Here is a 25,827-nt window from a genome sequence, read left to right as displayed (position 1 = left end):
ACTGTACTCTGTACACATGACAATATTCCAACTTCTACTGCCATGTCTTATGTATAACCCTCCCTGACTTGTGTCCCACAAAGTGTAGACATTCGGTTTGCCTTTTTAATCCCCAAATGTGCGGACATTCGGTTTGCCTTTTTAATCCCCAAATGTGCACTGCCTGTTTGAGGACAGTGATGAGTCTTTCTAAAAATGATACTTTCTATTGTAGAACCCATGTTACTGTATGTAGTTATGAGTCACAATATTTGCCGAAGACAGACAACAGAATAATTAAAAAATATTTCCTCTTTCTTGCCCTACATGTACCTTCAGCACCTTTCCTATTTGCGTGTGTGAACCTCTCTTCACCGCCGCTCCCTCTCTCAAGCGCCTACTTCTTAGACTCTTGTCCTTACTTTCGAGGCACCTTTCTTACCTCCTCTTTGGTTTTATACTTGCTGTCTTTCAAGGTGACTCCCTCTGAGCCTGCCTTGTACGCCTTTACTCCTTCTTGTGCGTCTCTCACTCGAAATTCCTGTGTGTCCAGTCCTCAGAGAGACTTGACATATTCCGCATTCTTTTATACAACTGCATTCTTTTCAGTTTAATACCTCTGCTTGGGTTTGACAAGACTGAAAAGACAAGGTCATCATCTTGTAACATTTTACTTTTATTCTTGTAAGTTGGATACAGTTGTTCTGTGTAAAACCTGCATTGTCTACAGTAATGCTTCCATCTGGAGCACAGAAGTAATAAAAAGTAATACAAAGACCTCAAAATGGGGTTCAATATTTTCTTTTGAGAAGTCCTATAGATCCGATAACAACCTGATCCGTTTTTCTTCCCTTGTTCCATATCGATCATATCTTCAATTACCTTGCTTTGTATTTTCCCCCATTTTATTTTAAACTCTCTCCCTCTTTACAGGCTTTGCCTTGGGACAGATAATTTCAGTTTTTGGAATATACAGGTATGTACATTTTCTTTGCCCACTCTAACATGTTCTTGTCTGTAGTCACTGTAAGTCTATCACTATCAATTTCTGTTCTTGTCATTCTTTCTGATGTGAGATTCCAAAGTTTCTCAGGTTCTGGAATGCCACAACTTTGGTATGACTTATAGTGAAGGAGTTTGGTTACATCTTACTTTTGTAGAACTTCAATGCTACCTATAAATACAGTGCATCCGGAAAGTATTCACAGCGCATCACTTTTTCCACATTGTTGTTATATTACAGCCTTATTCCAAAATGGATTAAATTCATTTTTTTCCTCAGAATTCTACACACAACACCCCATAATGACAATGTGAAAAAAGATTACTTGAGATTTTTGCAAATTTATTAAAAATAAAAAAAAAATGCTCCAAATAGGTTTATGGGGTCATTGTTGTCACATATCACTACAATTTGAGGTTTCAGTTTTATGTTGAAAGCTGGTTTCTTCTGTTCTTCTTAGAGTACTTTTATGACATCTGGCTCTTGTCTGAAAATCTCTGACTTCCAAAAGTAGTCAATATTGGTTAGGTTAATTCTGTTTTCAGACTAGGGGATGTAGTGCTTTTTTAATATTTTAGATGAAGGGTATGTATTTTTAGTGTTTCTTGCAAGATTTACTTACTAGGATGTTGTCATTATGGCCAAATTATTTTCTTAATTTTTAAAATTCTCTTTGCATTAAATTATATTTGTTGATTAAGTCCATATCAATGATTACATCCTTCATGCATTCAGGCACATTCATTGCTCCTTAACTTTGAAGTAGAAATGTTTTTCTTGCATTCAGCTTCCATGAGGATGCCACATTAACAGGTCTTTGCAGCTGAATACTTGCAACTGAAGGGATGTCCAATGTTCATCAAGGCCCAACCTCTTCAACTTATCAGCATTTTCTTGTTTCACATCTTCTCAAACTATTACTATAGGCCACTCTGTACATGTTCCAAGAATTTTCTGCAGTTGACCAATTCACCTTGTGTCTTTCCTAGCTTCAAGAATGTTATTTGCTGTTTGTCCAGCAGTCCAGTTACTTCAGGGATCCCTCCTTCAAAAGTTCAACAGCCTTTTATCTACAAATTCTTTTTGTGAACATACTTATCCAATTTCAGGTTTGTAGGGATCTAATGCCTATCAGGGCAGCATTGTGTACAACATTGAAAGCACACACAGAGTGGAAGTCATATGCCAGACACTCAAGCTGAGCCTGTAGGCTCTCAAATCCTTCATCCAATGACTATCAGAAAACAATCAGCTGGTTGGTTTCACTTCTGGATTGTTTCAGGCATAATTTCTGGGTATGATGTCATTTTCTGTTTCTTTTCTTCCTGAAGTAGTCATGTAGAAGTTTTTTGAATGTCCAGGATCTGGCTGAGTTTTTCCTTCATCATTATGCATGGATTTCTGTCATTTCTTTTACAGTGTTTGGGAGTCAGAATTTACCACTTGATCAATGTGAATTCTTTCATGGCTCAGAAGGCTTCTTCTGTGAGAATATTGTTTGCCACATTCTGAACAGCAATAAGGTTTCTTTCGGGGTTTATAAGCATGAATTCTTTTATGCGTCCGAAGGGTGCTATTTGTGGCAAATCGCTTACCACATTCCAAACAACAATATGGCTTCTCACCCGTGTGAACCCTTGTGTGTGCTTGGAGAGTGTTGTTGTGTGAGAATTGTTTGCCACAATCAGAACAGTAGTATGGTTTCTCCCCAGTGTGAATTCTAGTATGGCTCTTAAGACTGCTTATTTGTAAAAATCTTTTGCCACATACAGAACAGCAATGAGGTTTCTCTCCATTGTGAATCTGTATATGCTTCCGAAGACTGTTCCTACGAGAGAATTGTTTGCCACATTGAGAACAACAGTGAGGTTTTTCTCCAGTGTGGATTTTCATATGATCCTGAAGGCCACTGCTTTGTGCAAATCGTTTATCACACTCAGAACAACAGTATGGCTTCTCACCTGTGTGTATTCGCTTGTGCATTTGAAAACTGCTTATATGAGAGAACAGCTTGCCACAATCAGAACAACAATATGGCTTTTCACCAGTGTGAAGTTTTGTGTGGCTCTGAAGACCACTTAGGTGTAAGTATCGTTTGCCACATTCAGAACAGCAATATGGCTTCTCTCCAGTATGAATTTTTGTGTGGCTCTGAAGGCTTTGTAAATGTGTGTATTGTTTGCCACATTCTGAACAGTGATAAGGTTTCTCTCTGGGTTTAATGGTGTGGACTTTTATGTGGCTCCGCAGACTGGTATTGTTTGAGAATCGTTTGCCACATTCTGAACAGCAATATGGCTTTTCACCAGTGTGAATCCTTGTGTGACTGCGAAGGCTACTACTCGTGGAGAATCGTTTGCCACAGTCTGAGCAGGAATATGGCTTTTCTCCGGTGTGAATTCTTGTGTGTTTTCTTAGATTGTGACTGGTTGAAAATCGATTGCCACACTTAGAACAACTATATGGTTTTTCTCCAGTATGAACTCTTGTGTGTTTCCGGAGGCTGCCACTATGCGAGAACCGTTTACCACATTCAGTGCAGCAATATGGCTTCTCACCAGTGTGAGTTCTTGAGTGCACATGAAGACTGTTTATTTGTGAAAATCGCTTACCACATTCAGAACAACAATATGGCTTCTCTCCAGTATGCATTCTTGCATGGTTGTGAAGAAGGCATACATGTGTGAATCGCTTGCCACAATCAGAACAAGAATGAGGTTTCTCTCCACTGTGTAGTCTTGTGTGGTTCTGAAGACGGCTTATCCGCGAGAATCGCTTGCCACACTCAGAACAGCAATGAGGTTTCTCTATAGTGTGGATTCTTTTATGCATTTGAAGACTGCGTAACGTAGCAAATTGTTTCCCACAATAAGAACAGCAACATGGAGTTTGTCTTGCATGAATTTTTAAATGATCTCTATAATTAGATTTTCGTTTAAAGTTTTTTCCACATACTTGACAGACAATCAAGCTTACTGGCCTAGTATTTTGTGCCTGTTGAATGTTGGCAGCTTCAGTATTTGTCAGGTTCACAACACATGGAGAAGTATAATGTAAAGAGGTTGGTATCAGACTATCTAATTCAGATGTCAATTCCTTCATACGTTCATCATGCTGATCCAATTTTGGTCTGCTCTGAGCAGAGGTCTGAACAAATGGACACTCTGAAAAGCAGTCATTCTCAGGCAAATCTGCAACAAGACAGATAAAACATATTTAACTTAACCCTGTAAATGAATTAAATAAAATTTAAGATGACATAATTCAAAGAAAAATATACAATACTGCTCACTTGTGTACCATCTTGGGCCAGATGTCCAGATTCCTTCTTTATCAGTGGTTGTCAAACTCGGTCCTGGGGACCCCAAATGGCCAATTAATTTTCTTATTGTAACCAGTTTCACATTCGATCCTATTAGCTCCAATTTATCTCATTTAGTTAGCTGGATTTTTTTTTTCTCTTATTCTGTATTCAGAAAAGCACAGCTATATGTTTTTACATTTAAAAGACATTTAGAAATATTTGTATTTTTACTATAGCTTTAAATGCTTAACTCTTTTTTCCTATTAATTTGCCTTTTTCTGTGTAGTTTGCTCCTTTAATTGCATTCTAATAATTACAACTAATGACAAGCTGAGCAAACAAATGTGCAAATGACACTGAATGACGAAGAATTGCAAATACTTTAGCGTCAGACCCACTAATGTGCTCATTAGGAATAATAGATTAAATGACACCTGCACCCGGAAAAGTAGAATGGAAATCATCATGATGATGAAAATCTTAAAAACAAAGATAAAAAAACCCACTAAATTATCCCCTATGTGACATATGTAAATGCTTGGTATATTCTAATAAAAACTGACCAAACATAGATTTTTAATTTCTACATTGACTCCAAAACACAAAAAGTGGGAAATAAAATGTAATTAAGAAAGATGTTAAGTCAAATTAAAAACAGAATTTGTTCTGAATAAAAAGCTGCAGCCACAAGGGGTCATCAGGTATGAAGTTTGAGAACCCCTGTTCTCCATTTACACAATCAGACTCACCCAGTTATAATACCATAAGAATATGCTGCATAGGCTATAAAACAATAGGGCTACCACAATAGGATTAAAAACATTTGAATACTAGTAGACCACGTATAAAGTGCTGGTGCACTTCTGCTTTGGAGATGCTTTTTAATGTTATTCTTTCATTGTCTTTAAAACATAATTTGATTAATCTGTGTTTAAACATGGTAAACAAACTAAAAGTTTAGTAGGCTGAGAAAATGTCTACGTTTTTTTTTTTCCATACCTTAGACTGTTCACCTTGTTTTCCATCTTGAAAGTCCCTTGTTGTTTCATCAGCAGTTTGCAATTCTTTCTTTTAGTAGATGCTGCTGCAGTATAATTTCCTATGCACCTAAATTCATTAAGGTAGGAACATGTGGAAAGATTGTGCTTGATCTACAAAAACAATGGACCATGTACAGTACTGTAAGTGAATATGCCTATGAGTAACCTTAAAAAGCCTCTTTGGTAAGTGGCATATTATTTATATATAATGTGTTTAACAAGTGATGAGTGAAACGATTCATACGAAACCTAAGTTGCACCGAAACTTTTCTCCCTGTGCAGACAGAAGGGAAAATTTATTCTGGTGCAGGTCTAGGAACGGCTAACATGGCTAGAGTGCACTTGCTTGCAAGACATGTTCCAAAACTAAATTTCATTGGCCTGGGTGTGTAGCCACCAGCAAATACCCAGAAGGATCCTGGGCTTGGATCAGTTTACAAAGTCGGGGAAAGTCAGGGCAGATGGTGCTTGCACTTACCTGAAATAAGCAGTGTGCAAGGCAAATGAGAGTATATGGAGCCAAAGGGGAAGTAATCGTGGAAGATCGCAAGGCGAAGCAATTTTGGAGGATGGTTAAGGAAGGGAATAGAGGTTTCGCCCACGGAAAAACCTTTAGGGAATAATATTCTTTGCTTTCCACCCCAAACAACTTTAAAAACCCAAAAACGTTTGTGTGATAATTTTATCTAGTAAACTGGAGCACACGGCAAAGTTCCCAATGTTGATACCTTTCAACACTGCCTGTTCATGCTCTCTGCAAGAACGGTAACCTGTAAGTTGGAGTTTCTCATAATATTTATTTCAGTACTGATTTAGAGCTGCAATCTGTATGTCATACAGATGCCCCTGCAATTTGTGATTGTATTAGTGAGGATAGGAAAAAGGCAAATATAATTAGGTAGTGGTCAAATATAAGTTATTTAGTAGACTAATATATTTTAGTTTTTACTCTGAATACCACAAGTAATTTAATGCAATGCATGATTGTGATAGTGAGTTTGACCTTTAACAATTTGCCAAATCCCCGCCATATTTTAGCAAGTGTACAAAACATCTGGTAAATGATTGTTTCTATAACTATGTGAATATTATAATCATCCATCAAAACTACATGATCACAGCTTATAGGTAGATAAAAGCTGCCAAATTCAGTCACACTAAAGTATTCCAGGGTCAACTTCTCACCTAACAGGTTTTGATTTTTAAAATGAAGATAAAACCATGTAGTGATGTCTCAAGTGAAGAAGTAACATCAGAATTATTAAACTAGGTTTCAGTTAAACATCAATGATCAGATTTGTACTTAGTAACGTGATTCATATTAAATTAAAATAAACATAAAACCTGTCCAAAATATTTGTGTAGTATAGAATGCTATTTGCTAAATATTTGGTCAGAAGGAAAGAAAGCTCTTTTGGTTACAAAAGGCACCCAGGATGAAGGATTTAACTATGCTCCCCTATTGGCTAGCTATCTGTTGATTTGGACATTTTACGTAAAGAAGTTTATGAGGTGCCCTGATAGTGGGATTTTGAATAGCAGCTTCGGAAGAACAGGTGAGACAAGGCTGTGGGCTGAGTGGTGCTCAAATAAGTCAGTCAAGCAATTATTCTGCCTTATTTTGGGATAAAATAAGATGTCCTTCAGTTATATAAAATATATATCAAATTCAGACCTTTCCCAAAAATCACCCCAATTATATACAGACTTTGCTTTTATTTGTATGTTATTTACATACTATATACAGGGCTGGAGTTGTGTTAGTGTTATTATAACACTTTATTTCTAGCAGCATTTAGAACAAAACCAACAAAAAAATCTTCAGGAAAAACAAAGTCAGGAGTGCTTTTGGCAAAAATGAAACAAAACCCTCAAATATATTTGTAACTTCTTCAGGGGTAGATCACCACGGTGGTGCCCACTCTTTTCATTTGTTGTCTCTCCTTTTTAAACTATGTGTAACTGCAGCACCCAAAGGTTCTAAATGATGGCTTTTCCTCAAAGCTTAACAGCCAAACGACTAGCACCTGGAGACTATGCCACTCCTCCAACCATCCATCCATTATCCATCCATCTATCCATTTTCTAACCCGCTGAATCCGAATACAGGGTCACGGGGGTCTGCTGGAGCCAATCCCAGCCAACACAGGGCACAAGGCAGGAATCAAACCCCAGGCAGGGCACTAGCCCACCGCGGGTGCCACTCCTTTATTCCTAAAATGGCCCAAACCTTGACGCAAACATTTATATAGACACTTACAGCTTAAAAATGAACAAAATACAATATATGTCCTGTATATCGCATTAAGGCTGCAATACCTTCGTGATACAAATAAAATAATGAGAAAAATGAAAGCTAATATGAACAACAATTTAATATTAATTCGGTCTAATGATTCTGGAATGAATCCACTGCTCTAATTAATATCTATCCTTTTTTTATTGAGTGTTCTCTCTCTTATTTTTTATTTTTTGTTTTTACAAACACAGTAAAATTTTATAATCAGCTTATACAAAGTACCAATAAAATGGCAGAGAAATTTGTATAATTCACATATTGTTTGTATTTAATGACATCACTTACTCATTTCAAGCTGTCTAGTAGGTGACTCTTCTTTTGTTTCTTTCCTGCAACATATTTTCTCGGTGATTTCATCATCAAATCTGGGTGATTTAGGACTCAGCTTAACAAAATTCTGCAGTGGCTTAGTGCTTCGCTCTGTCTTAGAAGCCTCTAAATAAAGTCTCTCTTTTATTGACCCTGGGCACATCTGTAACCTTGAGTCATTCTCTGAGGTCTCCTCCTCCTTAAAAATGTTTACAGGTTCATGGTTCTGTATTTCAGTGCCCACTATTGCACACTCAGGATCCTCTATTTTAATGTCCACAAACTCATGTTCACATTCCTCTTGTTTAGTTACCAATATTTCTCCTTCAAACTCTTTCAGCTTCATGCAATGACCCTCAGGTACAACAGAGACTGAATCCCACTCGCAGCGCTCTTCTTTTATGGAAGATACTCTTTGTTCCATGACACCATCTGTGGGAGAGGCCATAACGAGTGTGATATCTTGCTTTCCTCAGAGTCTCTGCTCCTTTTATAAGATTTCCATTTTCATTTCAAAGGTCTGGCCAAGGCATAATTCTACAGTTTGCTGCAGGACCATCTTCACTGGGTAAGCAGATAATTTTTCTCTGTTGGGAGAAAAAGTTACATAATCTATTTTATAATGTCTCCAAAAATAATTCATTTTACTATTTCCTTTTAGTTTTCTACATGTAAAAACTATATAACCACATTTAAGTGTTACTGTTTTGCCTGGAAATCTGTTCAGTATGATCTTCCAAACACTGGTATGTTGGCACTATAAAGACTACCTACAGTATATATACTGCAAAGTGTCCCTCTTAAGAATTACTATCTATACTTCTCCATTGTTGTTACATATCTGCAATTTTATACTAAAGACTTTGTTTTTTTTTGTTTTTTTTTTTCTTCTTTCAGCAAGATGGAGTTGACCTCCCAATCAGTATTAGAGGTGCCCAATTGGTCCCAGCATTTCACTCAAGATTGATGACTCCATTACTTTAAGACACATTAGCTCTTGTAAGTGCTGCTTCTGAGGCTATTCATATTCCTTTCTCATTTATTTTTTGAATGAATTGTAATAATACTTCTGACTGACACTTTCTACGTTTCTATCATCCTGACATCCATAGTGGCAACTGGTTTGCTTTAAAGCCAGTCAAGTCAAGCTTATTTCAATTGTATACAATTCCAAATAATTGTTATTTCAGTATCTCCGCAGAACAGCTGACAATAATACAATACCATCAAAAGATACACAAAAGGTATAAATATCAATCAACATACACACAAACACACACAACCATAAGGCAGTAATGCCATCAATAGTTGGTGCCGCCTTCACCACTCTCTGCAGAGCTTTACAGGCTTGAGCCATGCATGTGCCATACCACAATGTGCTGAGCCAGTGAAGATGTCTCCACCGTGTATTGCAGAAAAGATGAGAGAAATGCAAGCTCTCCTCAGACATCTGAGAACGTAGAGGCATTGTTTGATCTTTTTTGACAAGAGTTGAAATGTGTTGCAACCGCTTCACTTCATAGTCACTCGAAGAGATTTAGTGGTGGCTCAGAGGCTTGGGATTTGTACTGGCAATCAGAAGGTTGCCAGTTCAAATCCCACAAACACCAAAAGTGATTCTGCTTTGTTGGGCCCTTGAACAACATTAATCTGCATCCAGCCCTGCATACAGGGAAAAACCTTGGGGTTGGTGGTAGAATTGGCACTCCGGCCACCATAAAAAACCTCACACTGGTTCCATTCCATCTGAACTAGTGTGGTGCTGAGGTGTCACCCATTGAATGGCAGCACTCGGGTCCTAATTTGGGATCCTGAAGTTGGTTCATCATGTGGTGGGTGCACCTAACCTCTCTCAAGAGATTTAAAGCTGTCTGTTTATAGCACCCTCTGATCTGCCTCATTGTCCAGGTCGACCTCTTTTTTTGTAGGCTGCCTCATCATTGTTGATGATCAGGCATGGAGTACACAGAAAGGGGCTCCACACACTACCCTCCGGAGTGCCTGTGTTAGGCACTTTTAGTGGTAGTTTTAGTTTGGACTTCAAACCACCCTTCATATGTATATATGTTCTGGCTACTAGTGGTTATCACAGACCTTCAAACTCCAGACCCAACTATTCCTAGAATTGCTTATCCAGCCTCCACTCTTCCCAGGACACCATTGTCCTTCTCTCCTGAGTCTGACTCCATGGAAGACATGGAGCACTCTCTTTTGAACCTGACTGAGGAGCACTTCTGCTGCAAAAACTATTGTTTCCAGCAAGCTCTTCCAGGCCAGGTGGAACCACCATGGGACACGGTATCACCCTCCCAACAGCTCCCTCTGATGGCACCCATGGAACCAAACAGGGCACCCCTTATATACCCACAACTTCCATGCTGCCCTGCAGGTGTACAAATTGGGGTTCGCCAAGAGGAATGCTGCCACCCACTGGGGAGTGACATGTGCATAGGGGACAGTCCCTCACTGCCTTTTGCTACTTCTCTCCTCTCACTTCACTATTCATATTGTTTATCCATTATACTGGCATCCTGGGATGCCAGTCCACAATGAGGCTCCATGACAGCTTTTTGACTGTTTTTTTCCATGAGAGTCCATTATACTGGTCTCTCAACCAGATAGTAGAACAGGATCCATCCATGACCATGTATTTCTATGCGTATATTGCATAATGTTTATTTTATTTTATGCCGTGTCTATGTTGCATTTTTTTTTAAATTTTAAGTAATATAGTATGTTGTGAAGTTGAAGTGTATTTAATAAGAATAAGTTGAATTTAACTGAAAAAACAGCAAATGTCCTCAACAGGAGTCTTACTTTTTATTAACAGCTCCTTCTCTTTCACTGGAGAAATCAAGCAGCTACGTCACTCATCTGTATCAATTAGAGATGTGTGATAAATTTGTGCCGATATCAGTACTGAACAAAACCTGGTCAACTGAGGTCAAGATGAATATGAAGATAAATTGTGTATAAGCTACTAAAGCAAAATTGCTCATTAAACACCATGGAGCTAACTAGGCTAAGTGTTGACTGTGTGATGCATATTCATTATGAATGTCAGTTTTCAGTCTGGCTGGCATAAAGTAACAAAAGAGAAGTCATATTAAAAGACATGGCCCAAATAAGTATGGGGTCTCCCTTCAAGCTAAAGAAGGGAAAAGAAAAAAAAAAAAAAAAAAACACTGCACCACAGACCACCACTTACTTGTCTGTTGAGCTGCTTTTGAGAAAGTTAAACCCTTACTCTGATACCCATGGCTGAAATCCACTGTGTTTCCATTTATAGCAATAGAAAAAAATTTAAAAACAGAGTGTAGGTTACTTCTGTTTAGTTATCTCCAGAAGTTAACTGGCAACATTGAATGTAAGAAATGTAAGAAATAATTAAAACGTTTAGCCCATTTAACTAGTCTTTGCTCATTTAAGTCACTGTTACTTAAGTTGTGAAATGCCTAGGTTGGATTATAAAAATACCAGTGAACCTTTTATTTTTATCCCTGAATACTCCAAAGAAAATGCCAGAGAAAACATGGCAACACGTCCATTGTAATTGGATGCTTTGACTACCTCACACCATCATGGCACACTTGAATGAATAAAAACTACTATGCCAAACTCCTTTTTATAGATTACATCTCAGTTGCTTCCTCAGTACTAATTAGTAAGCTCCTTAGCAGCTGGACTTTAAACTTTCTAACTGACAGCATCACCTCCTCCATGCTCTCCCTCAGCACAGGCACTCCACAATGTAGCGACCTTCTGCACTCGTTACTGACTGTGTGGCCAGACGCAACTCCAACTCCATCACTGACTTTGCTGTTGACATCAATAATATCCACTTGCAGAGCCACAGCACTATACGTCACCGCATTTGTAGATCCGCAGTCTCATCCACGCTGGAAAAATTATTGCTCAATTTCAAGGAGTTAGACTCCATCTCTACAATATATAAAATCCTTTTACAATCCCTTCCTTTCAAAGATCCAAGAGGACACTGGGAAAATGACCTCTCAATTAATATATCAGAAAAGGAGTGGAAAGTAGCAATGCAGAGAATTCACTCAAGCTCCATATGCGCAAAGCATACAATTATACAACTCAAAATTATATATTGAGCACATCTGTCTCGACTAAAACTCTCCAAAATGTTTCCAGGACATGATCCAACCTCTGACGTTGCAACCAAGCCCCAGCCTCACTAGGTCACATGTTCTGGGCCTGCACCAAATTAACATTATTCTGGACAAAAATTTTTAATTACCTCTCAGACAGCCTTGGACTCACAATCCCTCCTAACCCATTAACAGCTGTGTTTGGGGTTCTTCCAGAGGGGCTTAAAGTGGAGAAGGACAAACAAATTGTGATTGCATTCACTACACTGTTGGCACAGACTTATTCTGATAAACTGGAAGAACCCAAACTCTCCTCTTTTAAGTCAGTGGGAAACTGATGTGTTATATTATTTAAAATTGGAAAAAATCAAATACTCAGTTAGAGGATCTGTACAGACTTTTTTCAAAACATGGCAGGATCTAATCAGTAATATTTTGAAATGAGTTTATAAAGCACAGAGAATTTGTTGATTTAGGTATTTTTACAAGCCTTAAATTTTACACCGTTTGGCTTGCTCTCTCTCAAGGGTGGGGATCGATCTGTTCTTAGCATAATTCTTTTCTTTTGTAAAAACTTGATTGCTATGTATTGATTGTAATAAAATTAATAAATAAAATTTAAAAAAAAAAAAAATTTGTAGATCCGCAGTTACATACCCGAAACCGACGTCTCCGTTGTTTTGGGATTGACTTCGTAAAATTACTTTTGGAAGGTTTGGGCAGGTCTCGGCAAAGCCCGGAAAGTAACATCGGATGAAGGACCCGTTCAGAAATTAAGCAATAAAAATGAAAAAGAAAAACAGTACATCAAACCAAATAATATGCATCACTGTGATGTTCAGAGGGTTTCTGCCATCACGTTGTGTCATACATCAAACTAAACAATATGTATCATTTCTGTGAAATACACTATTGACATTTACGATGTGTTCGGGTCTGTGGGAACCATTTAACATGTCGACAAAATTAAAATCATCAAGATCTGTGTTAATTGAAAACAGTTTTTCGTTTACATTCATGAAACAAAATTTACAAAATAATTACGTTTACACCACGTTATGGTTTAGAAAAACATTAATAATAAAAGTGATTACGATTTTTAAAATGTACTATACATATGTGCAATATTGTTCTAAACCAATTTAGAATAAACATTTAAGCCAATCTAATATTTTAAAACATGTATGCAGAAAACCGCAATACATATTCTACACTGAATTATGCTATACACTCACCTAAAGGATTATTAGGAACACCATACTAATACGGTGTTTGACCCCCTTTCGCCTTCAGAACTGCCTTAATTCTACGTGGCATTGATTCAACAAGGTGCTGAAAGCATTCTTTAGAAATGTTGGCCCATATTGATAGGATAGCATCTTGCAGTTGATGAAGATTTGTGGGATGCACATCCAGGGCACGAAGTTCCTGTTCCACCACATCCCAAAGATGCTCTATTGGGTTGAGATCTGGTGACTGTGGGGGCCATTTTAGTAGAGTGAACTCATTGTCATGTTCAAGAAACCAATTTGAAATGATTCGAGCTTTGTGACATGGTGCATTATCCTGCTGGAAGTAGCCATCAGAGGATGGGTACATGGTGGTCATGAAGGGATGGACATGGTCAGAAACAATGCTCAGGTAGCCCGTGGCATTTAAACGATGCCCAGTTGGCACTAAGGGGCCTAAAGTGTGCCAAGAAAACACCCCCCACACCATTACACCACCAGCCTGCACAGTGGTAACAAGGCATGATGGATCCATGTTCTCATTCTGTTTACGCCAAATTCTGACTCTACCATTTGAATGTCTCAACAGAAATCGAGACTCATCAGACCAGGCAACATTTTTCCAGTCTTTAACTGTCCAATTTTGGTGAGCTCGTGCAAATTGTAGCCTCTTTTTCCTATTTGTAGTGGAGATGAGTAGTACCCGTGGGGTCTTCTGCTGTTGTAGCCCATCCGCCTCAAGGTTGTGCATGTTGTGGCTTCACAAATGCTTTGCTGCATACCTCGGTTGTAACGAGTGGTTATTTCAGTCAAAGTTGCTCTTCTATCAGCTTGAATCAGTCGGCCCATTCTCCTCTGACCTCTAGCATCAACAAGGCATTTTCGCCCACAGGACTGCCGCATACTGGATGTTTTTCCCTTTTCACACCATTCTTTGTAAACCCTAGAAATCGTTGTGCGTGAAAATCCCAGTAGCTGAGCAGATTGTGAAATACTCAGACCGGTCCGTCTGGCACCAACAACCATGCCACGCTCAAAATTGCTTAAATCACCTTTCTTTCCCATTCTGACATTCAGTTTGGAGTTCAGGAGATTGTCTTGACCAGGACCACACCCCTAAACGCATTGAAGCAACTGCCATGTGATTGGTTGATTAGATAATTGCATTAATGAGAAATTGAACAGGTGTTCCTAATAATCCTTTAGGTGAGTGTATATTAACTGCTTTATATAGAATTACTCTAGTTTTTGTTACTTATTATTATAAACGATGGGCCATCGAAAGAAAAAAAATAATAATATTAATAAGAACACAATTTATTTATATAGCATATATAGCACCCTGCCCAAAATTCTGAAAGAACAACAGGACCAAAACATTAACAAAACATTCAAATAGAATAAAAGAAAATAATCCAGACTAAAATACAACATATAATACTACAAAAAAATCTTGAACAAATAACATAAATTGTGATAAAAATGCAAACCCTGAGTACCTGGACAGATAGAGGGGGTAAACTGAAAGAAGGGGCAGAATGTCAGGTCAGTTTAATTTCTTCCTAAACAAATGAGTTAAAAACAAATGGAGTCAGCTGATCTTATTAATTTAGGGAGGTCAGTCCACAGTCAGGGCGCTATACAGCTGAAGGCCCTGCTGTCACCCACAGAGTGCAGGTTAGTGTGGGGCACAGAATGAGAGGACCTTAGTGGGCAGGTCAAGAACAGAATTTGATATTCAATCCTGTAAGACACAGGGAGCAGTGAAGGTGCAGCAGGATGGCTGTGATGTGCTCGCTGTTGCCAGTCTGTGTCAGGACTCTTGCAGTTGAGTTTTGAATCAGTGATATAAGATTATATTATTATAAAATTAAGATAACTTAATTATTATATTATAAATTAAGGCATGAGGGTTTGCCCTGGACATGACATAAGATACATAGTGTCTGACAATGGGTCCAAGGATTTGATCCCAATACCTAATGGCAGTCAAGGTGGCGTTTTCTAGCCTGTAAAGGTCTGTGCGTCCCTCCATGGATATGCCGCCCCAGACCATCACTGACCCACCACCAAACCGGTCATGCTGAATGATGTTACAGGCAGCATAACGTTCTCCATGGCTTCTCCAGACCCTTTCACATCTGCCACATGTGCTCAGGGTGAACCAGCTCTCATCTGTGAAAAGCACAGGGCACCCACCAGTGGTGAACCTGCCAATTCTGGTATTCTACGGCAAATGCCAATCAAGCTCCACGGGGCCCACTAGCAAACGTTAAGCCCTCAGGCCACCCTCATGACGTCTGTTGTCAGAGGTCAGAGACATTCACACCAGTGGCCTGCCTGCTGGAGGTAATTTTGTAGGCTCTGGCAGTGCTCATCCTGTTCCTCTGGTCCTGCTGATGGGTTAAGGACCTTCTACGAGGGGCCCTGTCCAGCTCTCCTAGAGTAACTGCTTGTCTCCTGGAATCTCCTCCATGCCGTTGAGACTGTGCTGGGAGACACAGCAAACCTTCTGGCAATGGCACATATTGATGTGCCATCCTGGAGAAGTTGGACTACCTGTGCCACCTCTGTAGGGTCCAGGTATGGCCTCAGGCTACCAGTGGTGACGCTGACTGTAGTCAAATGCAAACCAAGTGAAAAAACAGATCAGGAGGGAAAAATGTCAGTGGCCTCCCTCCACCTGTTAAACCATTCATTCCTGTTTTGGGGGTCGTCTCATTGTTGCCCCTCTAGTGCGCCAAAGCAGCTGAAGCTGATGAGCAAGCCCCTCTGCTACTTAACTTACCTAATCAATAGCCCAGAAGTGTCATTGACTTGATGCTATACTCTCATTTAAAAGTGTTCCATTAATTTTTTTGAGCAGTATATTTTAATGTAATATTGTGTTTTTATAAGTCACTACACATATTGCTGAAATACACTCAATGATAGTTTAGATAGCCCCACACGTCAGTCCTTCACAAATACAGTAGTTTACAAATATCATATTTTAATTTATCTTTTGAGAAGCACGAAAAATAATTGTGTTGAATCTCAACTTTTGATTACATTTTTGTTACGTATTGAGGGAGATTTTTTTTTTTTAAAATCAGATGGTCACTTTATTTTAACAAGCAATGTAAATAACCTGTTTACTCTTTACCCTCAGATCACATTTGATTTGTTTATCAAGCAGAACTGAATATTTTCATTTTCTACACAATACTGTAATAACTGTACAGTTCACTCAGTGAGACACACAAACACACTCACTATGCATACAAACTACAAGTGCCATCATTGGTTCCCAAGTGGATTGGACTGTTGGATCGACACAATGGCTGTACATGCTGGGGTCTTTGGCACATGTCGTCCCAGTAGCATGCGAGGTGTCACCAGTGGTTTACCCTGCTTCTCTCCTACTACCTGTTCCAGTCTTGGTTCAAGGTTGTCGAGATGACAAAAGTATTTTTTTCTGAGATGTTAAATATGTTGAAAAAATTGCCTCTGGCCTGCATCCAGTGTAATGTTTTGTCTAAATTCCCCACTCCTGTTTTTGTAACATTATAGTCCATTATCATTTCTAGCCATGGAATCTCCTATCCCTGTGCAGGTCACATTGTGCACCAAGGATGTATCATTTTTTTAGACACTTTGTCTTCAATGGCCTATTCTGTGTGGCCAGCAGTTGAGATGGGAGCTCTGTCTTATTTTTCCCTAAGCATTGTTACCTTCATCTTGAGGAGCTACTGTCCCAGTTTGTGTAAAAGTAAACGTTATCGCATATGGCGTTGTGGCCATGCAGCTTATGTCATGTCCAGGGTAACCCTCATGCCTTAATTTCTCACAGGAGTTCCTCCATCTGACTTCCCTTTGTTAATGAAATGACGTCCTCTGCTCTTCTGTATCTCTGTGCTTCCCCTTGAGCAAGTTATTCATAGCTTTGGACTGGCTTATCTTTTTATGCAGATGATGCTTAGATCTATTTCAGTGTTAAAAGTGACACTTCATCACAGCTTTCTCAGCTCACAACTTACCTCAGTGAAATTAAATTAAAATTAAAAACTGAACAGAGCAAAACTCTTTAAAATTAAATTGCAACATAACTGAACTCCTGCAAAGTAGCACTAAAGTGCAACTTAAGAAAACAAGCTCCTCTTCAACCATTCTGGGTGATGATCTCATCAGACCTTCTTGGTGTCACTTTAATTCCTCCTTTTCTTATTTCACCCATGTAAACCATATTAAGAAACTTCCATCTGTGTCACATTTCTTATGTTTGCATATTCCTCTCCTTTTCTAATGCTGAGAATCTTGTCCCTGCTTTTATCATATCCCGCATTGATTACTGTAAGTCACTACTGGCAGGTGCCACTTCTAATCTTTTATCACAGCTCCAGCTGATTCAAAACTCAACTGCAAGAGTCCTGATACGGACCACCGACAGCAAGCACATCATAGCCATCCTGCTGCACCTTCACTGCTCCCTGTGTCTTACAGGACTGAATATCAAATTCTGTTACTGACCTGCCCACTAAGGTCCTCTCATTCTGTGCCCCTCACTGACCTGCATGCTATGGGTGACAGCAGGGCCTTCAGCTGTATAGCGCCCTGACTGTGGAACGACCTCCCAAAATTAATGACATCAGCTGACTCCATTCATTTGTTTTTAAATCATTCATTTAGGAAGACATTAAACAGACCTGACATTCTGCCCCTTCTTTCAGTTTACCCCCTCTATCTGTCCAGGTAATCAGGGTTTGAATTTTTATCAGAATTTATGCTATTTGTTCAAGATTTTTTTGTAGTATTATATGCTGTATTTTAGTCCGGATTATTGTCTTTTATTCTATTTGAATGTTTTGTATATCCTGTATTTATCTTTATTTAGTGAAGATATTATTTGTAGCCAATGTTATATAGGTCCCTGTTGTTCTTTCTTAATTTTGGGCATAGGAAGGGTACTATATGAATAAATTGTGTTTTTATTAGTATTTTAATTTTTTTTCTTTTGATGGCCCATCGTTTATAATAATAAGTGACAAAAACTAGAGTAGGTCTATATAAGGCAATTAATATATAGTATAATTCAGTGTAGAATATGTATTGCCGTTTTCTTCACATACATGTTTAAAAATATTAGATTGGCTTAAATGTTTATTCTAAATTGGTTTAGAACAATATTGCACATATGCATAGTACATTTTAAAAAACGTAATCACTTTTATCATTAACATTTTACTAAACTCTAACGTGGTGTAAACATTGTAATTATATTGTATATTTCGTTTCCTAGATATGAACGAAAAACTGTTTTCAAATGACACAAATCTTGATGATTTTAATTTTGTCGACATGTTAAATGGTTCCCACAGACCCGAACACAACGTAAATGTTAATGGTGTATTTCACAGAAACGATCTATATTGTTTAGTTTGATGTATGACACTACGTGATGGCAGAAACCTTCTGAACTTCACAATGATGCATATTATTTGGTTTGATGTATTGTTTTTCCATTCTCGTTTTTATCGCTTAATTTCTGAACAGGTCCTTGACCCGACATTACTTTCCGAGCTTTGCCGAGACCTGTCGAAACCTTCCAAAAGTAATTTTACGAAGTCAGTCCTAAAACGACTGAGACGTCACTTCCAGGTCTGTAACTGCTGGTCTACAACTGCGAGTCTTACAAATGAGGTGACATATGGTGTTGTGGCTCTGCAATTGGATGCAGGTCAACAATCCCATCTCAACCCTTACAGTGTCTTCAAATGCTGAGCCTTAGGGTCTCTTTTGACCCAATTTCTGATGTCCCTTTTCAGGTACTCTAACCTGAACTTATTTTTATATTTATATGATTTCCTCTCTTCACCTGGAGTAGTGATATGATTATAAGTTTCAGAACAGATGACCTTCAGAGCTGTTTATTGGATGTAAACAAACCTTAAATAGACACTAAAATTCACTAAAGCAAAATTAGCTTGAAGAACAAAGCACTATACAGAAATATGATGTTTGGAAACTTGTTTTGCTTTTTGTAAATTTGACTTTTTTACAATCAACCAAAGATTCATTGAGAAATAGATTCAGTCCCCAGAATTTATATCTCATGGAAGATATGTCAATGTCAACTTTATTTATATCGCACATTTAAAACAACATATGAATTCTGTGGCCCAAGTGCTTTACAATAATAGAATTAAACAAAAGCATACAATTAACATGAATAACATACATAGAAATGAAATAAATGAACATAAATAAAATAAATAATAAATAGAAGTAATGTTACATAATCACAATGAGGAAACCATCAGTATTACTGAAGGTCACGGAATGCAAGTGAATAGAAATGAGTCTTTAATCTCGTTTTGAACAGTTCAATTGTAGACGACTCCTTTATGTGATGAGGTAAAGAGCTCCACAGGCGAGGGGCAGCAGCTGCAAAGGCCCTGTCCCTCTTGGTTTTACACTTGGTACGAGGCACAACAAGAGACAACTGACCAGAAGATCTAAGGACTCTGGATGGCTGGTGTAAAGCACACAATTCGGATAAATAGGCAGAAGCAAGCCCAAGTAAATATTTAAAAACTAGCAACAATATTTTAATATCAATTCGAAAACTGACAGGCAGCCAGTGTAAAGAAGCTAATATTGGAGAAACAGAGTCATATTTTCTTGCCCCAAACAGAAAGTGAGCGGCAGCATTCTGGACCAACTGTAACCTGTGTATCAGGGATTTGCTAATCCCAGAATACAGTGAGTTACAGTAATCAAGGCGAGAAAAGATAAAAGCATGAGTAGCTTTCTCGAGATCCCTAGAAGATAAAAAAGGCTTGATCTTACCTAATAGACGAAGCTGGAAAAAGCAACTCTTGACTACAGAATTAACTTGTTTCTCAAGAGAGAGGTTACTGTGAAAGATAACACCAAGATTGTGGACTTGAGGTTTGCAAAAGACAGAAAGAGCCAAGAAGTCCAAGACCAATTTGGGCTTTAGCTGATGGACCCACTATAAGTACCTCTGTTTTATTTTGATTCAGATCAAGAAAATTATTAGCCATCCAGGATCTTAGTTCAGAAAGACAGTTGTGCAGATGATTTATTGCAGAGTTGCAGATGGGAATATAAACCTGTGTATCATCAGCATAGCAATGAAAACAAATGTTAAATTTCCTAAAAATAGGATGAAGGTATATAGAGAAAAAGATAGGACCCAGAATGGATCCCTGAGAAACACCACATTTAAGAGGGGCAGTAGACGAAAAAGAGAAATTTAAAGTCACTGAAAAGTGTCTACCAGTTAGATATGACCTGAACCAGTTAAGAGCAGCCCCTTTAAGCCCAACAAGATGTTCAAGCTGCAACAGCAATGTCTTATGGTCAATAGTGTCAAAGGCAGCAGACAGGTCAAGGAGGACAAGGACTGCAGCACCAGTCTGAGTCAGTAATAAGAGAGGTGTCATTGAATACTTTAAGGAGGGCTGTCTCAACACCATGATAATGCCTAAAGCCAGATTGGTATTCTCAAATAAATTATTGGAGTTAAGGTGATCAACCACTTGATTATAAACAATTCTTTCTAATATTTTAGCCAGAAATGGCAATTGGGAAATCGGGCGAAAATTGGCTAAAACTCCAGGATCTAATTCTGCCCTTTTTAGACCAGGACGCACCGCAGCATGTTTAAAAAATGAGGTCTTAACCCCCGCACTATTAGAATCATTGATAATGGCTAGTAAAGATGGACCCAAAGCATCAAAGGCTTCCACTATGAGGCATGGTGGTACAATATCAAGAGGGCTGGGAGCTGGTTTAAGGGTGTCAATAGTTCTTTTTAACTGTGAAAGTGAGACAAGATCAAAAGATTCCAAGAAAATACCATGATTAACAGTAGGAAGTTCATAGCCAGTTGGAACAATACCACAGCGAATTTTATCAATTTTACTGACAAAGAATGAAAGAAATTGCTCACATGAAAGAACAGTGCTATTTAATCCCATCACAGAAAGAGGGTGAATGGCTGCATTAGATAGATAGATAGATAGATAGATAGATAGATAGATAGATAGATAGATAGATAGATAGATAGATAGATAGATAGATAGATAGATAGATAGATAGATAGATAGATACTTTATTAATCCCAAGGGGAAATTCACACAATCCAGCAGCAGCATACTGATACAAAGAAACAATATCAAATTAAATAGTAATAAAAACGAAAAAAAATTGAAATAAAATTAATGTTCGCATTTACTCCCCCGGGTGGAATTGAAGAGTCGCATAGTGTGGGGGAGGAACGATCTCCTCAGTCTGTCAGTGGAGCAGGACAGTGACAAAAGTCTGTCACTGAAGCTACTCCTCTGCCTGGAGATGACACTGTTCAGTGGATGCAGTGGATTCTTCATGATTGAGGAATTGAATTAAATAAGACCCTAGGATTCTTAGAATGACGGGAAACTAAATCAGCAAAGAAATCATGTTTAGCTTTCTTAACTGCAACCTGGAAGTTGAATAGAGAAGTCCTAAAAATCTGTTCAGAAACAATCAGACCATTTTTTTTCCAACACCGTTCCACATCTCAACAGGCGCGGCACAGCGATTGTGTAGTTTCATTTAACCAGGGAGCAGGTCTTCCCTTATTGCAGCATATCTTGAACGGAGGAATTGAGTCTAATACCGTTTTACAAGAAGAATTAAATTCTAAGACAGAATCCTCGATACAATCATATTGGACATGCACATCAAGACTAGAGAATATGGTTTTAAAATCGGATAGAATAGAAGAATTTAAAAAGCGAGAGCAGCGTGAAGCACAATTAGTAGTAGGGACATCTACAGTAATATTCAAATCCATCATTATAGAAAAGTGATCAGTAAAAGAAACGTCACATAAATCAATATCCTTAACTGAAATATCACGTGTAAGAATGAGATCAAGGGTGTGACGGAGAGAGTGAGTTGGCGTATTAATGTGCTGGATAAAATCAAATGATTCCAATAGTGATAAAAATTCATTAACCAAAGGTTTTGATTGACAACAAACGTGAATGTTAAAATCACCAACAACTTGGTGGGATTTAAAGAAGACAATTGCAACACAGAAACTATCAGCCATCATTGAGCTTGAGGCTATTCCACAAAGAAAAACTGGCAAAGGTTCCAATGCAGAGGTACAAAAATGGTTTTAGAAGTTATAAAGGCTAAAGGATATTCCAGAAAGTACTAAAGTTGCAGGTTAAATAACACTGCACGTGCACATATGTAAAAAGAGTTACATTTAAACTCAAAACTAAGTTAATCTATGACAGCAAAATTCCTCAAATATGCATCAATATTATTGGTTGATTCATGAGACTTTCTGTTGTATATTTTACTTAAACTGGATTTACATCACATCTTTGAGGTGGATTGGGGGTAATATTTCAGATAACAACTATACTTTTATCCCAGTGAGTAATTTAACAATAAGGATCAGGCCAGGACATTCCAAATCAGGATGGTGCTTCAAACGTTGATTTAAAGAAAAGTGCCTTCTGGGCAGAGATGTATGCACATGAGGGCTACTTAGCCCTCTGTAGGTGGTGGGACTTAATCTACCTGTTCTCTACAGGTGCCGGTCATAAAATTAGAATATCATGACAAAGTTGATTTATTTCAGTAATTCCATTCAAAAAGTGAAACTTTTATATTATATTAATTTATTACACACAGACTGATGTATTTCAAATGTTTATTTCTATTAATTTTGATGATAATAACTGACAACTAATGGAAGTCCCAAACTCAGTATCTCGGAAAATTAGAATATCAATTAAGACCAATGCAAAAGAAAGTTGGCCAACTGAAAGGTATGAACATGAAAAGTATGAGCATGTGCAGCACTCAATGTTTAGTTGGGGCTCCTTTGGTCTGGATTACTGCAGCAATGCGGCATGGCATGGAGTCGATCAGTCTGTGGCACTGCTCAGGTGTTATGAGAGCCCATGTTGCTCTGATAGTGGCCTTCAGCTCTTCTGAATTGTTGGGTCTGGCGTATTGCATCTTCCTCTTCATAATACCCCATAGATTTTCTATGGGGTTAAGGTCAGGCGAGTTTGCTGGCCAATCAAGAACAGGGATACCATGGTCCTTAAACCAGGTACTGGTAGCTTTGGCACTGTGTGCAGGTGCCAAGTCCTGTTGGAAAATGAAGTCTTCATCTCCATAAAGTTCGTCAGCAGCAGGAAGCATGAAGTGCTCTAAAGCTTCCTGGTAGACAGCTGCGTTGACCTTGGACCTCAGAAAACACAATGGACCAACACCAGCAGATGACATGGCACTCCAAACCATCACTGACTGTGGAAACTTTACACTGGACCTCAAGCAACGTGGATTCTGTGCTTCTCCTCTCTTCCTCCAGACTCTGGGACCTTGATTTCCAAAGGAAATGCAAAATTTACTTTCATCGGAGAACATAACTTTGGACCACTCAGCAGCAGTCCAGTCAAGACGCTTCTGACGCGGTCTCTTGTTCAAGAGTGGCTTGACACAAGGAATACGACAGCTGAAACCCATGTCTTGCATACGTCTGTGCGTGGTGGTTCTTGAAGCACCGACTCCAGCTGCAGTCCACTCTTTGTGAATCTCCCCCACAGTTTTGAATGGGTTTTGTTTCACAATCCTCTCCAGGGTGCGGTTATCCCTATTGCTTGTACACTTTTTTCTACCACATCTTGTCCTTCCCTTCTCCTCTCTATTAGTGTGCTTGGACACAGAGCTCTGTGAACAGCCAGCCTCTTTAGCAATGACCTTTTGTGTCTTGTCCTCCTTGTGCAAGGTGTCAATGGTCGTCTTTTGGACAACTGTCAAGTCAGCAGTCTTCCCCATGATTGTGTAGCCTACAGAACTAGACTGAGAGACCATTTAAAGGCTTTTGCAGGTGAGTTAATTAGCTGATTAGAGTGTGGCACCAAGATACTGAATTTGGGACTTTCATTAGTTGTCAGTTATTATCATCAAAATTAAAAGAAATAAACATTTGAAATACATCAGTCTGTGGGTAATGAATGAATCTAATGTACAAGTTTCACTTTTTGAATGGAATTACTGAAATAAATCAACTTTGTCATGATATTCTAATTTTATGACCGGCACCTGTATATATAAAGGAGCAGTCTCGGCTCTTAGGCGTGGAGAATAAAGTGGGGTGCGTCGAAGTTTGGGGCTGGAATTGTGTCACGAGCTCGCGTGAACCTGTTCCAGTGCACAAGACGGCTGCATTACTACAGCACGGGGGTCTCTGCGGATTGCCAACTTTTAGGGTGTACTGCCAGGCGGTGACACTGCAGTGTGAAACTGGGACTGTAAAAGTGTATCCATGGCCACGACAATGGGATGTTTGTAATTATTTCTTCGGTGTGCCTGTTTATTAATAAAAGATAACCTTCACAATGAAATTTGTTCTGCAAAACACAAAAACGGCGCGAATTTGTCTTTTCTGTTCGAAGAAGTGCGTTACAATATAGTGTTAGCTTTCTGTTCCCGGCCTCCCTATCCTCATAAGACACAAGTGGGCGACTAACAGCAGCTGAGAGTCAAGCACGTGCCAGACGTGCCGCCTTTGTTTTGGACCTAATTACTGAGGCCTTCCCCGGGGTCTCTCCCGTACTGCATTCTGTTTCGCCGCGACTCCCTCCCGGCGTGCTAACATCAGTACTCACCTGGATTGCCTGTCACTTGTCTGTTTTTGTTTCTCGAACCCAACTCTCTTTATAGCTGTCTCGCTTGTTCGGAAAAAAAAACCAAGCAACAATAAGCCATGAGAGCCGTGGAAAAAGGCGACATCAAACGTCATAGACATGCGACACATGGAAAAGTTTTCTCCCGGTTAACAAATTCCCGCCCCCTTTCAGAGGAGTTTGATGCAGCTTTCAAGCAAGCGGTGCAAGTGTGCAGGCACGAAACGAGAGGACATCGAAAGGCAGCTAACATGGGAACAAGATTGCAGCCGAAAGAGAAGAGCTGCGAACCGGTGGTTATTTTGAAACAATTCGATGTACAGTTCGGCTCTCCCGCACTCAATTGCGGCCACCTCTTCTTAGGCAGTTACATGCCGGCGAGAGAACACTGCGGCATCCTGGAGATGACGAAGGGGGGCAAAGCCGCGTCCTAACTTGAACCAGCTCGTGAGCAGTTCTAACGGAATTAGTACGGACAGGGACGGATCCCAAATCCACGGGGATCACGGGCACCCCTGCCTCCAGTCAGAACCGACCTGCCAGATAAAAAGTGCGCAGTCGTCCAAATGCTTATCGGTATTTTAGGACAAGTACAATTTAGTAACTTCATTATGTTAGCTGAATGGATAGCACGTGCTGCATACATTTACACTAATACGAGTAAATATGCATTGGGAATAGCGCGCTCACGTGAACACCAGGGACCTACAGGAAAATGCAACAGCCTCTCACACGCTTTGCATTCAGTAATAAAACACTTCAGTGAAGCCTGCGGTAACACGCCAGGCAATGATTTTAATGTGCCTGCTTATCCTCCCCACAAGTCATCACACACATTCACCGT

The 25,827-nt window shown here is 39.1% G+C and overlaps 1 protein-coding gene across 1 annotated transcript in view; it reads right to left on the bottom strand.

Annotated features, from left to right (window-relative positions):
* Positions 1-1,277: 1,277 nt before the first annotated feature.
* LOC120534631 (zinc finger protein 184-like) overlaps positions 1,278-25,827 on the bottom strand; it is a 53,276-nt gene continuing 28,726 nt past the window's right edge. The window contains exons 5-6 of the mRNA XM_039762223.1: positions 7,911-8,400; positions 1,278-4,173 (exon numbers count right to left, since the gene is read on the bottom strand). Of these exons, the coding sequence (XP_039618157.1) occupies positions 2,396-4,173; positions 7,911-8,400 (2,268 nt within the window). The 3' untranslated portion in view covers positions 1,278-2,395. The remainder of the gene's footprint in view (positions 4,174-7,910; positions 8,401-25,827) is intronic.

This window comes from Polypterus senegalus, chromosome 8 (assembly GCF_016835505.1).
Source record: "Polypterus senegalus isolate Bchr_013 chromosome 8, ASM1683550v1, whole genome shotgun sequence".
Classification (NCBI taxonomy): domain Eukaryota; kingdom Metazoa; phylum Chordata; class Cladistia; order Polypteriformes; family Polypteridae; genus Polypterus; species Polypterus senegalus.
The sequence above is the reverse complement of the archived record's forward strand: the minus strand, read 5'-3'. Positions and strand labels throughout refer to the sequence as shown.